We start from the raw sequence: 16,503 nt of genomic DNA on the forward strand, positions 1-16,503 counted from the left end.
GAGAGTGTTTCTTTCTCTCCTCTCTGTCTGGATAATGCCTTTTTAGTCTTTGTTGTGGAAATCGTATTCATTTAGATTCCAGGTCTACATTTGTATATATTAATTCATATTTAAATTCAAATTAGTTGTGAACATGGGAGGCAGGATTCTCCCTATTCCATCACCTTGGATATTTGTATTATTTCTAAAGGTAATATATCAGGGTGACCAGCTCATTCCAGTTTGTCTGGGACTATCTGAGGTTTCCTAATTTTGCCACTAAAAGTCCTATATTCAGAGAAACACCTAATCTCAAGCAAATCAGGACAGGACAAATATTCTAGCAAAATCTTATTTAAAAAATATTTTCACCCACCTAAAATGAGTAAATTCAAAACATAAATACTCTTCCTTTTTAACATAGAACAATGTTGATAGTTTTCATTTATTTTATTAAGTGGAATATGTACACAGTATATATTTTAAGTAGTAGTGATACTTTCAATGTTTATTATTGACTTCCATTTTACTTTGCTTTATTATTACTTCAATGTGCAATCAAAATGTGCTTTTATCATTTTTAAGTTAATTATGCTTTTGAGGCCAAAATCAAGATTTTCTGTATACTCAGTCAGATACCACTTGTCAAAACCCCAGACAAGCCAGTAATTGTGCACATTTTCACACCCAGAATGAAGCATCTATATTTCTAATGCAATTTCAAGACACTGTATCAGATTTAAGATCTTTATTATCTCGGAGACAGGACAGCATGTAGATAAATGTCCTGATGGTCCAAGCTTTCATAGAATGTCGCCATTTATTCTGTGGATATGCATCCCTGCACAGACACCAGGCAGGATGGCACATGACACAGCTAAATACAATTCTGTCTTCCCAATCCCTATTTTCTTCCCCTTTGCCTCCGAATCTTCCCTATTCTCTCCTCTGCTCCCTCCTTTGGATGTACATTTTGAAGATATACTTTTCCTTGGGATTAAAACAGGGCCTGCATTTAAAATTTTCATTTACCAAACAGAAAAATATTTTACTAGAAGGGAATGGTATTAAGGAGAAATGATTTTCCGTGTGCCCTGAGGCCTGGCATAGACAGGATTTGATTTGCTATGTTCAGCTGGAATCTGGATTGATACACAGAGATGAGAGGGGGTGTTTAATAAAATTTACATTTCATTTTCTCACTTGACACTAGTCTCCTGTCACTCATGGAGCTGATGGGAATGCTGCAAATAACTTTTGTCAGAATCTAGTTGAGGAAACAGACTGGGAAATGAGAAGACAGATGAGGGGTGGAGGGGGAGAACAATCTGGTTTGTTTTCATCCTGTGATTTCAGTGATGGAAACAACTCCACGGTGGCTGAAGGATCTGAGAGCTGGCTGCCTCTACACTGAAAGAGCTGAAAGAGCAAGGGTACGGTGGGATACCTGGAGAAGGTATCTGGGGACTAAGGAGATCCTGTTCCCACAGGGGGCAGTTGTGTTTTCAGGTGTGAAATCAATGAATTGAATGAGGAGTTTAAACTTCCTGGAAGTAATTCATGTCAGTAGAAAATGAGATCCAGAGAAATCCCAGAGACAAATACAAAGATAAGTGAAGAAGACTGAGTTCCCCTTATTTTCAGTGAAATCATGGTGTATGTATTACAGTTAGGTGTTGCTTAACAAATTGTGATCAATAATGGACCACATGTGATGGTGGTCCCAATAGACAATACCATATAGTTTGGGTGTGTAGTAGGCTACACCTTTGAAGCTTCTGTAATTATACTTTGACATTTGCATAATGATGAAATCACCTAACAACATATTTCTTAGAATGTATGCCCGCCCTTAAGTGATACATGACTACAGTTTTCATTATTATGCAACAAATTAACACACATTTAGTAATTAAAATAATACCCATAATGGAATACTATTCAGTCTTCAAAAAGGAAATCCTGCCACTTGCAAGAATGTGGATTAGCATGGAGACTATTATATTGGTAAAATAAATCAGACACAGAATAATGTATTATCTCACTTTTATATGGAGAATAAAATAGGTATATAAACAGAGAGTAGAATGGTGATTTCCGCAGGCTGGGGAGAGGAGAAAGTTGGGAGGTGACGTCAAAGGATACAAAGTTTCAATTTTGTAAGATAAACAAAGTCAAAAGATGAACTATATAGCATAGTGACTATAAACTAACACTATTATATTGTACCCTTAAAATTTTCTTAGAGGATAGATGTTAACTTTAAGTGCTTGTATAGCAACAACAGCAACAACTAATAAATAATATAATAATAATAACAATAATAAAAGAAGTAATGGGAGGAAGTTTTTGGAGGCAGTGGATATATCTTTGGCCTCAATGGAGTGATGGTTTCATGGGTATATACTTATTCCCAAACTCATTAAGTAGTATGTATTAAGTATGTGCAGGTTTTTCTATGTCAATTACACATCAATAAAGTGGTTAAAACCAAGAAAACAACATCCATTTAATAGCTTAATAGGTAGCATTTAATAGGTAAAAGACTAGGAGAGCTCAACTGTCAAAGATTTTCTTTCTGGGGTCTCATAAGGCCAAAATTAAGGCATTAGGCAGGCTGGTCTCTTTTCTGGAGGCTCTGGGAAAGCATTACCTTTCAATCTCCTTGAGGTTGCTGGCTGAATTTCTTTTCTTGTGGTTGTAAGACTGAGGTTCCTGCTTCTATACTAACTTTTATCTGGGGGCCATGCTTAGCTGCTAGACGCTACTTGGATCCCTTGCCAGGAGGCCTGTTCCATTTTCAAAATAGCCATGGCATATACACACCTTCCCATATTTGGAATAATTCTGACTTCCTCTTCTGCCACCAGGCAGAGAAAGATATCTTCTTTTAAATGGTTCATATGATAATTTTCCTATCTTAAGGCCAACTAATTAGCAAACCCACCCACAACTGCAATAGCCTTTTGGCCACATATTTAATCATGGATATGTTACCAAGGGGATGAGATAATAAGGACTCTGTCTACTATATTGTCCTATGTGTGACCCTGGGTGCTGCAAGCCCAGGGAGACAGAATGGAACATTGCTGAGACTAGCTAGTAGCTTCTGAGAAGCCTGGAGGTTTGGAAGGCTGGGAAGCACAACAGTTGCTGACTTCTCCTTATGGTGGCATCTGAGAATCAGAATGGTATGTAGACTCACTGTGAATCCCAAAGAGAAAAAGGAGTATTTGGCAGAGGACTAAAGTTTTATCAAGCAGGTAAGGACCTAATGACCTGGAAGACAGATATCATGCCCCAAATGACATTATAGGAACACCATGATAAGAACACAGATTTGACTGAATTCTTAAGACTGTCCATCATGGAACAATCTTTTTCTCACTAAGAGACTTCTTCACTTTTCTTTATTCCTCCTTGATGCATCTTCCAGGTCCATTCATCTACTCTTTGCTCTCTTTTCCTTCTCCTGTAAATATACATCTTAGTTTTCCTCAAAGGACTAAGAGTACTCCCTGTATTTCCTACTCTTCGATGATATTTAAAAAGATTGCTGGCCTCTGGTCAATTATAACTTGGAGAAAATATCCTCAAAATTTATTTTAATTGTGATAAGTTTTCACAAAAAATATTAAAACACAAAAAGTGGAAATCTACCCATAATCCTTACTCCATTCCCTAAAGGTAACTATTGTTCTGAAAAAATGTATTCACTAGCACTCCAGAAATTTTCTATACATAGACTGATGGGCAGAAACTACTCTTTTCTTCAATTGTTCTAAGCAAAGAAATGTCTGGTCTTTATTGAGCCCTAAAAATAGCAAATGGGCCTCCCTGGTGGCGCAGGCGGTTAAACGCAGTGCTGTGAGGCTGTCCAAAGCCTCTGCAGTGCTGGTTGGATCCCCGCTGGCTGCAGAGCTACCCACATGGCGGGGCAGACCTCTCCTGTCCCGCCTGCTGCTCCCTCAGCAGTGTATTTCGGTCATTCTGCCTGTTCTGTTCCCTGCTCTGTCTCTGGTGGATCCTCTCACCCTCCTGCACATCTGGTTTGTACCCCGGTTCTTGTATAAATAAAAATAATAATAATAAATAAATCTTTAAAATAAATAAAAATAGCAAATGTGAGCAGATATTTGCAAACACTCAAATCTCTATTCTATTATTTAAACTTCATTTAATATTATAAAAATGTTTTATACATTTAAAAAAATCACATTAGGCCTCCCTGGTGGTTCAAGGGGTTAAGGTGCAGCACTGTGAAGCTATCCGCAGCCATTGAGTTCGATTCCCTGCCAGGGAGATGATGCACATGGTGCAGCAGGCCCATCCTATCTCACCCGCTGCTCCCCTCAGCAGTGTATTTCAGTCAATTCACCTGTCCTGTTTCCCATTCTGTCTCTGATAAATCCTTTCACACCCCTGCCTCTCTCCTGTACCTCAGTTCTTGTATGCATAAATAAGTCAATCTTTAAAAAAAATAAAAAATTACTTTCTGGAAATGTGATTTTCTCTCAAATACATCTGTAATTAGACACAATGCTATAGCACAGGTTGAAATCAGTGGTCTATATTCAGTAGAATAATTCCTTTTGCTTACAACTTTTTCAAAATTGACATATATTCTAGAAGCAAAATACGGAATGCGTGAATTTTAAATGACAGAATTAATTAAAATTCTTTACTATTATTGACATGTACAATTTCATAGAAGCTTGGTTGAATAATATTTGCATGTGATTTACATTCAATTTCCCATACTCATTTTTGCATAGAGTTTATATGCATTTCAATGTATAGTACTGGTAAGCATTTGGAGTTAGACTGCTAGATGGAAGGAAGTCTTGAAATGAACAATCCTTGAAAGGACTGAGCCCTGGAGGAGCTAAAGATGTCAAGATACTCAGTAGTCTTGTGGGGCAATGATACAGGCAAAACTGCTGTAAAACACAAACCAAATCAGATGGGTCCAGTTTTACACCCTGGGAGGCTCATGAAGTTCTATCAAAGTCTGGTACTTTCTATGAAAACAATTCCCAAAATCTGGGAGTTTTTAACCTCAAAACTGTCTTAGCTTCATTCATTTTTCTCTCTCAAGTTTAACTTCCATTAGTATTTATAAACATTTTTGAGTACTCTAGAATTTCAGCTTGTTCAGTCAGTATCTTGGGAGGAAGGACTCCATTATACATAGAAAATCAGAAATAGGGTGGCAAGAAGAGATTCTTTGAAATGAAACAGGAACAAAATATTTTTCTTGTTTTGTAAAATTTTTATTGAGATAATGTTGGTTTACATTGTTGTTGGTTTTCTGGAAGTATATGATTGCACCCATCACCAAGGCACCCTACAGTCCATCACCATAGTCCACTATTCTCCCTCTCCACTCTGTGCTCCCCATCTCTCCTCCTTTCCCCTTCTGAATGCCTCAGTTCTACAGTCAACTTTCAAGGATTAGTTTTTGAGTTTGGCTTTAACAAGATATTTTTCAATTATTGATTTGGATAAAGGGCAAGGTTTGTTTCTGCTGGGAAATGCTTATTAGGTTACCCATGTTAATGGGCTGTGTAAATTATAGTGGTACTTTATCTAATCAGCTCACCTTGGCTCATGAATAAACCAAGAGTTTCTTTTTTGCTTCCAGCATTTACTCAAAACTCCCTTTTACTAGTAGGAAAAAGAGGACTAGCTTACCTAGGGGTTGGAGGATTCTGGTTAGACTCTGAAATTCCATGCCACATGTTAGAGTTCCTCTGGAATTTTCTGACTGCCGTTCTGGTCCAAGGAATCCACTCTGGCCTCCGGGATGCTCAACTTTCCTGGGGTAGACTTAATAAGTCCATTATGGTTGTTTCAAAATAGAAGGATAGGATCAAACTTGCCTTCCAGAAAGATCAGCCCTTTGGCATGTGGAGGATGGTAAGAAGATAGTAAAGATTAGAAAAAAGGATGAGGAAGAAATAGATAAAACAGAGCTGGTAGCAAACTGCTGGGAAGTCAGAGAAGAGCATGAAGAATAATACTTAACTCCCAGAGTTGTGGTTTGAGTGCAGTGATGTGCACTGTGCTAAGGAAAGTGTGAGGAGGGCAGGTTTTAAGGCATGTTAATCACTAGTGGCTGTGGTATATGCTAGTGGAAATTTCAGTAGGCTTTGAATGAACAGTATGAAGCTCAAGAAAACAATCTGGGCTGGAATTTGAGGTGGTGAAACAAGTAACTAAGTGAAAGGGGGTGTGGACACACCTTAGCAGGTAGTGTTAAGTTTGTTATCATGTTACCATCCTCAAAAGTCTTAATTTCTGAAATGTATTTGTACTCAAAGATTGCAGCCCTTTGAGAACTAAATGTATGTACTGAAGTAAAGATTGCAAACACAAATTACTTCATAGACAAGGAAGTTACAAAAATAAGATAAAGAACAAGTTAAAGCAGATACTAATTAAACTAGAGAAGGCATATTCTGCTTAAGCATTTTTTTTTCTATGATTTTAAACACTGTTTGTTCCCAAACAAAACACATCTCTAAAGAGGATTTACCCTACAGACAGTAACCTTGTTCCCCAGAGTGAATTTCTATAGAGCAGTTTGCCTGTCAAGTGCAATCTTAAACACAGATAGCCAGTATTGAAAACTCTTAGAGACTATCTATTTTAATATATACTCATTCTCCTTCAGAATCCAACACAATATCACCACGAAGGCTATTATCTCCTTTCGCTGGCAGTTTTCAGGTTGAATAAGCCCATAAGACATCTAGACCAAGAGATTGAGAATGTTCCAGGCAACACATGATAAGGGGAGATATATTTTCTCATTGATGCCTTGCAGATAATGGCTTTTGTCCATTACCTCCTATGGGGCAAATTCCAGAGCATCATCATTTAAAATTCTGCAAAAGAAGGGTATATTTCCTTCCTCTATACTAATTTAAACATAGGACAGCCCTTTCATCTTTCAGAGATTGGAAAATTCTAGTTTATATTTAAGGAGAATTCTAAGAGTAAGTTCTTTCTGAAAATTCTCATTGTCTCTCATGTCTTTGTTTTATTCCTTTGGAGTGGAAGATCTTCCAGATCCAAAGTGATGAACACAGGTTATTTAAAGTCTCCTTTACTTTGAACACAGGCAGGCCATCTGCAAATGTGTGAATTACACAACTTTGATTATCTTACACAACTTATCAAACAGTGGACCCTCTGCTCTAGTGTCCATGACAATTCCCAAATTCCCAGTACACAGATAGTTCAGGGAGGCTACACATGGCCGAATTCCTCCTTCCCTTCATTGGAATGAATTTTCTTTCCTCAAAATCAGTTCTCTGATAAATTAGTTAGTTGATAATCCAGATGAGCATTTGGTTATCTCTGGCCTTCAAATATAATTATCTTCCAGTTAAACATTTGAAGCAGTTTCTAACAGAAAGATTATTGAAAAAACAACATTGGTCCATCAACAATTTCCTTTCCCAAACTTGCAGCTTTTATATCTTTTTCCTTAACTAAAATATCAGCAAAACCCACAAGAATATTGATTTTCACGTGTCAATAGTCATAAGGTATACATTTGATTTGTTTGTTCTACTATAGACACCACATAATGATTGAATTTAAGCAATGAAATAAAATCAGCTTGTAAAAATTAAGAAGCTGCCTGAGATCAGGGAGTATGGTCTTCTGTCTTTGAAATATGTTTTGCTATAACACTGCAGAAACAACTATAGCTAACCAGATATCTCCATGAGCCCTTCCATAAGAGAAGTTCAAATTGTTATGGGTGCTACTAAATAATCCCTGAGGAAGCTTAATTACACCCCCTAATGGTGTGAATCAATATTATACATTATAACATGGTAAAAATCAGAAGGTTAAATTAAAAATGAGTAAAAAATTAACAAATATATGGGAGCCTGTGATCTGACCATCCTTGGACCAAGACCCATGGTAAATACACTTTCATAGTTACAAGCACATATATGACCGCCTTCTGCTTTAGGGTTCAACAAAGAATGCAAAGTCAAGGTGCTCTCTCTTCTAATGTCCCCACTTATCAGTCCCCGTCAACCCCGCTCACGTGAACATTCAGACTTCCAGTCCAAATGCCCACACCAACGCCTGATCACAGCTGTTCCTGAGTAGTTTCCGGACGTAGTGAATGAAGGCACAATGCCTCAGCAGCACCACAGGAGGCTTGCTTCTCTTGGGAAAGCCCCAAGCTGTCACTTGCCTTGGCGAGCTGACTCTGCCCCTGGAATTGTTGTCTCTCTTGTCTGAGATCTGGGCAGAGAAGCAGCAGCTGATCCCGGCCTGCCAGCTGGTATCTGAGCAACTGCTCTTGGGCCTCCTTCCAGGTTCCAGACTCCTGCAGGTACATCTGCTGAGCAGGAGAGCCTGGAAGACAGGTGTGCCTATGGGATGTGCCACTGGTCAGATTGGGAGAAGGCCCAGCAGCATCTGCCCGGCTGCTGCCCTCCTCCTCTCGGGCAGCAAGGCGGCTAACCTTCCTCCTGGACACCCCATTCAGGGACTGGTGTGGGAGGTGGTTCAGCCTGCCCAGCATGACCTTCATCCTCATATCTGCGGAGAAAAGAAGTAGGGGAAGAAATGGAGTAAGATCTCAATCAGTTGATTACACATTTTGCATAGTTAGCATTCCAGAAAAGATCATATAAATAATCAATGAGTGAATTACATTGATGCATTGCTTTCCAAATATCAGGGGAAATATTTTATTATTTAAATAAAACCCACTGTATCCCATTTCCACTGTATTTTTTTTTAAAAGATTTATTTACGCATACAAGAACTGGGGTACAGCCAGAGATACGGGGGGTGAGAGGATTCACCAGAGATAGAGTGGGGAACAGAACAGGCAGACTGACTGAAATACACTGTTGAGGGGAGCAGCGGGCGAGGCAGGAGAGGTCTGCTGTGCCATGTGGTTTAGCTTCCTGGCTTGCTGGGGATAGAACTCATGGTGCAGAGGCTGTGGATAGTTTCACAGTGCTGTGCTTAACCCCCTGTGCGCCAGAGAGGCCCCCCACTTTATTAATACTAATTATCCAATAAATTCTCAATAATGTGGCTTCCTAGAAAAACACTTTCATCACAGGAATTTTCATTGTCAGCATGAGGGACATATGGGAGAAAAGTAGACAACAGTCAGGTGAGAGTACGTTACCTCACACTTGTATTTAAAAATATGAGTTCTAAAGCCAATCTCATCCAATAGTATCACTTATATGACATCACATTACTCTAGGTGCTCCTTAACAATTACCGAAATGAATTTTATTTTAGAGGTGACATTCCATTTGTTTTTTCCCCCTATTGATCAAATTAATATTCAACTCAGAAGAGTACATCTTTGGCATTGACCACTTAAATGGATAGTCCGGGTACTTTTGTCCTAATATGCCCTTATTCTTTGAAGGATGTACTTATTATATAAATAACGATAACTCTATGGTTTAAAAAGTGATCATTTTATATATAAATGACCTATCATAGTAGTTGAACAATAAACAATGATGAACAAGGACCCTAGAGAGTTTTACTGATACAATTCAGTCAAACTGACCAAAACTGTTATTTTATTAGTTAGTTAATACATAAAAGTTGGCCATTAGAAGCTACATTGCCGAGAAACTAAGGATATAGACCTGGAATTAAACAAATACAATTAGTTCTCTAGCTAGGTTCTTTTTACACTGAATAAATGTGTAAATTGTACTTACCCTTTGCATGCCTCAGTTTCCTCATCCATAAACCAGTGATAATGACAGTGTATACCTCATAAGATTATTTGAAGTTTGAATAAAGTGAATCCATGAAGTATTTCCCAGAGATTGTGATAAGATAGGATTTAATAGATAATAACCATCATAAATAAAATCACTTGTGCTCTCAGCCCAACCAGGCACTCTTAATATTTTACACCTACTTCCTCGTTTACTCCTTCTAGCTACCTGATAGACCTAGTCCTATAATTATCTTCATTTTATAGAAGGAGAAACAAAGGCACAGAGGGTAGGGATACTTGGCCTAGATCAGAAAATTTTAAGGGTTTTTACAAGACTCAAACTTAGCTGCTTGACTTAAACACCATGCAATTTACCACCTCACATAATTATTGAATCTGATTTCACAAGTATTTTTTTATCTGCCTACAGCTTACCTTAAAATGTAACCCTAGGGCCTCCCCGGTGGCGCAGCGGTTAAGCGCTGGCTTGCGAAGCTGCCCGCAGCCTCTGTGGCGCCGGTTCGATCCCCGGCTGCTCCCCGGCCACCGGAGGAGGGTCCCACATGGCGCGCAGACCTCTCCTGCCGCCCGCTGCTCCCCTCAGCAGTGTACTTCGGTCCTTCTGCCTGCTCTGCTCCCTGCTCTGGCTCTGGTGAATTCTCTCACCCTCCCGCGCTTCTGACTGTACCCAGTGCATGTATAAACAAAACGAACAAACAAATAAATAAAAGAAAGAAAGAAAACATGCCTCTATAAAAAAAAAAAAAAAAAAAAATGTAACCCTAAATTTGTAATCTACAGCTATTTTATTAGTAATCTGTAGCTATCTTTAGCTCACATAGAAACACTATTTAAATTCACATTAAAATAAACACAGAAATGCTACATAAATTCACATTAAAACAAGCCACCAAAAAAGATCAAGAAGAAAGATGCTAGGTGTGTAAATTAGCAAAGTCTCCCCAGTCCCCACCAACTGCCCATATTTTACATGCACAGCCTATTCTCACCAATTTTCTTAAATGTCAGCCCTTAGCTTGACTTGTATTTATTTGCTAAATACCTTGGTTCCTGAGGTTTTTAACATTTCCAGTTTCAATATCAATATCTCAAAAGAATGAACTTGTCCTATTTTCCCCAAATCCCATTATTTTCTTTAATTACCCTTTATCATTCATGCAATCCCTTTTCAGGAGCTCAAACTGTAGAAGTCATTCTCATCCTCCAGACATTCTTCATCTATTTACTCAATTTGTTATCTTGTTCATTCATTCACCATTTACTGAGCACCTGCTACCAGGGCTACAGCAGTAGTTAATAACTGCTCCTAAAATCTTGGAGTTTATGTTCTGATAGTAGAAACAAACATTAAACAAGAACATTCATGAAGCCTGTACCAGACCATGGGATAACACAGCACCTAGGAACATGTCTCTTGACCTGGGGCTGCAGGAAACAGACCTCGGAGCTGGTTAATAAAAGCAATAATGTAAATTTAATAGCTAGATACTAGGGAAGAGAGAAGAAGATGTGCTCAACCCTGCCTGAGATTTCACAAAACAGAGGACTTTTGAATTTCAAAGGACAGTATGCTCAGGAGGCATTCCACTGTGGGGCCAGCATAGGGGGAAGTGGGGCAGCAAGAAAGAGTAAGGGGGCCTCCCTGGTGGTGCAAGGGGTTAAGCTGTCCACAGCCTCTGCAGCAAGTTCGATCCCTGGCCAAGGAGCAACCCACATGGCTCAGCAGACCTCTCCTGTCTCTCCTGCTGCTCCTCTCAGCAGTATATTTCAGTCAGTCTGCCTGTTCTGTTCCCTGCTCTGTCTCTGGGTGAATCCTCTCACCCCCCACACCTCTGGCCTGTACCCCAGCTCTTGGATGCATAAATAAATAAATCTTTAAAGAAAAAAAAAAAGAATAAGGCATGTTAGGGACTCTGAAAACAGCTGCAGACTGAGAACCTAGGTTGTGTAAGCAGATGTGGGTGTGTACACAGGGTAAGGGTTGGTATAAAAATTATGTGATAAAACTAGACAGCTCAAAAATGAATCAAAAAACATGAAAACCCTACTTAGGAGACTGGAATTTATTTCATAGAAGATGGGGAGTCATGGTAAATTTTGAAATAGTGTGATGATATATCACCTCCATCTCAGGAAGAACATCCTTTCTAAACTAAAGAAAATGAACTAGGAGGGAGTTAGGCTACTGCACTAGTCTGAGAAAAACAGAACAGTAAACCAGAGTCAAATATTTTTAAGAGTTGAATAGACACATTCAAAGATGAGTTATAACAATGGTGCAGAAGAGAAACAGGATAATAAATATAGAAAATTTAGATATGGGTCATGGACTTTAGTACTATGCCCATTGAAAAATGAGAAAACAGAAGCTAGAAGTATTTTTGTAACTCCAGGAATGAAAAACAGTATATTTCTACTGCATCAGAAAAAAAATGCCTTGGTAAAAATAAGAGAAACTAATTGAATAAAAAAATGTCCCTCTTAGCCTGTTTACTGCACAGCTTCCTCATGGTTAGAGTTGGTAATGAATTTTTGTTGAATGAATATATAAATTAACATAAGAACCGAAATATATTTTATCTTTTTGACTTTTTGAAAGCATGGACATGATCTTACTCTGCTTTTGTCTTCCAGAAAAACGATCTCACTTTTAACTACGGATATTACTTTCCTTTTCCATTAAGAACTGCAATCCATCAGAAATTGCTGACTTCCTTGTTCATAAAGAATTTTAGCAAGTGTCTGTCTCTGGTGCATCCTCTCACCCCCTGCACCTCTGGCCTGTACCGCAGTTCTTGTATACATAAAGAAATAAATTAAAAAAAAAAAGAACTGTAGGTTCGAGAAAGCAGAAAGCTCTTTGAGACAAGTATCTCAAGAAGCATTTCATAGCAACAAAGAATCTAATTTCACATTCTGGTTAGTACTGTGTGTGTGTGAAAGAGAGAAAGCACTTTGGCACATGTGCCTAGAGTAGTAAGAATAAAGGTTTTGGAATATGACAAATTATTTCAAACCTATATCTGGATTTGTTAGAAAAAGTAATTTAACTTTAGAATGGTGATTTTTTTGCTGTTTCATAAGGTTGTCATGAAAGTAGATGAGCTACATTATAGTACCTTGTAAACTATGAAGGACCCTATCAAGCTCAGCTGTTGTGTTCTAGTGATGTGCTGATGATGATGGTGGGGTGAAGGATGATAATGATGACTGTAAAAATGAAGAAAACTGGAGGAAGAAACAAAAGGACCATTCACAGGAGGATTTTTTTTTTGAAATTTAAGATAAATGTTGGTCTAAATATCAACATTATTTTTAAAACCATACTTTTTAACTTCAATATTTCCAAATCCTTTCAGCAGAGTGCCCAAATCCAACTCCTTTGAAGTCTATCACTTATGTACATGCATAGGGCTTAGACGCTGGCTGCACCCTACTCTGCGCCCAAATGGTTTAATTCTTTACTCAATTTCCTCATTTACAATCTGAAAAATTACCTTAAAACACACCCTAACACTGATTTTTTTGACCCAATCTTTTAAGACCTCTTTCTTTTCTTCAGTTTACCTCCCAAAACACCTGTCTTCTCTCAGAAAGTTATTCTCTAACACAGTTCCTCATTCTCATAATACATTTCATATTGAGGGGTATATCAACTTATTTCTTTTAAGGATTTGTTTTTCTTTCTTTATGGACACAAGAACTGGGGTGTAGGCCAGAGGTGGAGGAGGGTAGGAGGATTCACCAAAGATGTGTGGGGAGAACAGGTGGATCCATTGAAATACACTGCTGAGGGGAGCAGTGGGCCAGACAGGAGAGGTCTGCTTCACCATGTGGGTTAACTCTCTGGCTGAAGTTTGAACTCAGGCCACAGTGGCTGGTGATAGCTCGATAGCACTGAGACTTTAGCCCCTGCGCCACTAGGAAAGTAAAGTCCGCAACTTTTTTTTATAAGCAGTAGGTACTATAGTTCAAATTTCAAAATGAAGTTATTAAAGCATAGTTTTAGCAAATTAAAGGAAATTCAAGGTCCTTCTAGCAAATTAAAGGAAATTCAAGGTCCTTCTATAGTAATGATACCCTACTTATATGTATTTCAATGTTCTTTGAAGAGAGAAAGGTTAATGTTTTTAGAATAAAGAATACTATATATTTTATTATTTGTGTATTATGTGTTCCACTACCTTTTATCTGTGAAATTTACAATAGCATGTATAAGCATATATGTTATTTTATTGAAGTTTATAACATTGGTTCATAACATTACATAAATTTTAAGTTTAGAGTTTTATAATTTGACATATATACTAAATTATAATCACTTGATTTAAAGTAATACTTCTACATCAGTTATACCAATTACTACATGTTGGGCCCTATGAGATATATATATATATATATATATACACACACACACATAATTTATATAAAATATACTATATATTGTATATTAATAATCTATGTGTGTGTATATATAATTTAACCCCTAAAACAATTTTCTAAATTAAGTACTATTATCTCCCTTTTAAAGGGAGCTCATTGAAATACAGAGAGATTAAGTAACTTTCCGAGATCACACACAAAGTAGTGGTGGCTCTTATTTAATAGAATTCAAGATTTTTGGTTCCAGAATCTGTATTCCAATCATCACATAAAACCATTTCAAGTTAAAAACAATAATGAGGGATTAAGAAGAATGTTTGTTTGGATATAAAATAGGAGTGTGGCTTCCATGTGAATGCCATCTTTTTGTGTCTTACATTGAAAAATAAAAGGTTGAAAACCATCTTAAACCACCAGTAAGGAAGTAGAAACACTATCATTGACATTTCCCATCCCTGCTTTTCTCACATCATCACCAAATTCATTAACTACTATTTTAGATAATGCACATCCTAATTTATTAGCCTATGTATAATACTCCTCTCTCGTTTTACTAACAGTTTTCTTGGTTTCTGTTAGGAGACAGAATTCATGTCTATAGCATACTATTTGATACAGCATCAGGACAAAGGGAATCAATTCCCTACCTCCTAATCTAACAACAAATGGGATCTGCAGTGAGGAAGAGAGAAGGTAATGACATAATATAAATACATGTAATGAACTTTTGATTTGAACAGTAAATTGAGATGAAGTAACCATATTGTTTCCATTATACATCAAATATTCTTGAACAGAATGTTAAGTATGTCTTTTCTCTCCATTTCCAGTCTTTGTGCCTAGCATGTATCCCCAAGGCCACCTAACTATGTGATTATTCTATCGTTTACAGCTATGTGAACCTTCATGTTATCCTAATTCCCTATGGGATCTTCAACTCCTTCAAGAACTCTTTCTGCACAACACAAACTACTTTGATTTATGCCTTAATACTTGCCAACTGGTGTTTCACATTTGCCTTGTCAACTGCTTCTATTTTTGGTCACCTTTCCTTGTATGAAAATCTCATCTTCCTCTTAGGACTTTTGAGTTCCCTCAGGGAGGGACTTTCTGTGCCATTATCCTAATCCCCCTGTCATGCCCAGTCCTACACCAAGCGCTGAGCTTACTGTCATGTCTTTAATTACTGCTCCCCCCTGGAGGAAAAGACATAGTTTATCAAGATCATGAAATAACCAAAGAACAAAAATCATAATTCGCCAAGTAGAAGCCAATTTTAAAAAGGAAATGAGGCTTTGAATCTTTATCCCTTTGTAAAACCAATACCACTTCACAAAAGAAGAATCCAACACTCCAAGTCACCTATTTCCTATCCACTGAAGATATTGCTATCCTTTTTTTTTAAGACCAAACCTGTAAGTCTTTTTCCACTTGTTCTTCAAGTCTGCATCTATTCATAAAAGACTAACACAAATGTAGCTTTTAAAATCTCCTATGAATTATTTACATGGCAGCTCCAATCAGCAACATACCTGACAGATTCCCCAGCCAAAATGAAAGTACGCTGTGTAAAGGTGCCCAGGGAGACTGGCCACCTCCCACTGCGAGGTTATAGACAGAACTAAGTCAGCACACATTATGTGTCAGCGCCAACATCAGAAAGAATCAGATCCTTTGATCTTGGACCTCCACAGGAAGCTTAGATCTCAGACAAATTAGATAAAAAATGAATTTATAGCAGATATGTGTCCTAAGGCAGTCAGTAGAATGTTTGGGTTTTAGGGAAGGAAGAACAGTATCAAAACATATGAGTCGGCATGCCTATTTCCACCTCTACATTGTTGGTGAGTTCCCACTCAAATGAAAACATGAGATTTCAAACTGTCCCTCTACTCCTCTTACAGTCCCATTGGTAGTTCTGATTAAGTTTTCACGAGAACACAATGAAATACGGGAACACATATCCCTTCTCTAAGAAAAGTGGGACTCCAATTTGGGGCCAAGTTTCACCCACAGTTGATTATAACTTTATTCTTAAGTTCTTTCTCTTTCTAAAACCTTCTTGGACAACAAATACATACTGTGCACGGGAGTTTAAATGTTCATGGGTATTGGTCACTAGCTTCTTTTGCACTGGGAACATTAACAATGAATGATCCCACCTGCACTACTCACATTTCCCTGGCACACTATATCACACTCAGTGTGGGATGATGTGGATTCAATCCCAAGGGCCCAATATAATTACCTGCACTTTTGAGTCTAAGACATACCTAAAATAGAGAGATGGATAGTTGATCAACCAGCAGGAAAAATACACTCTGCCTTCATTTCTCATTTGTCAATTAGGGCAACAGCCCTGCCCACACATTGAGGAAGCT

The 16,503-nt window shown here is 37.9% G+C and overlaps 1 protein-coding gene across 3 annotated transcripts in view; it reads right to left on the reverse strand.

The window, feature by feature from the left end:
* Positions 1-6,417: 6,417 nt before the first annotated feature.
* PKHD1 (PKHD1 ciliary IPT domain containing fibrocystin/polyductin) overlaps positions 6,418-16,503 on the reverse strand; it is a 445,188-nt gene continuing 435,102 nt past the window's right edge. For all 3 annotated transcript variants that reach the window (XM_054698860.1, XM_037519857.2, XM_054698859.1), the window contains exon 68: positions 6,418-8,553. In XM_054698860.1, the coding sequence (XP_054554835.1) occupies positions 8,096-8,553 (458 nt within the window). In that variant the 3' untranslated portion in view covers positions 6,418-8,095. The remainder of the gene's footprint in view (positions 8,554-16,503) is intronic.

The sequence above is a fragment of the Talpa occidentalis genome, unplaced genomic scaffold (genome assembly GCF_014898055.3).
Source record: "Talpa occidentalis isolate TD23 unplaced genomic scaffold, MPIMG_talOcc4v2.1 talOcc4.2, whole genome shotgun sequence".
In the NCBI taxonomy this organism is placed as follows: domain Eukaryota; kingdom Metazoa; phylum Chordata; class Mammalia; order Eulipotyphla; family Talpidae; genus Talpa; species Talpa occidentalis.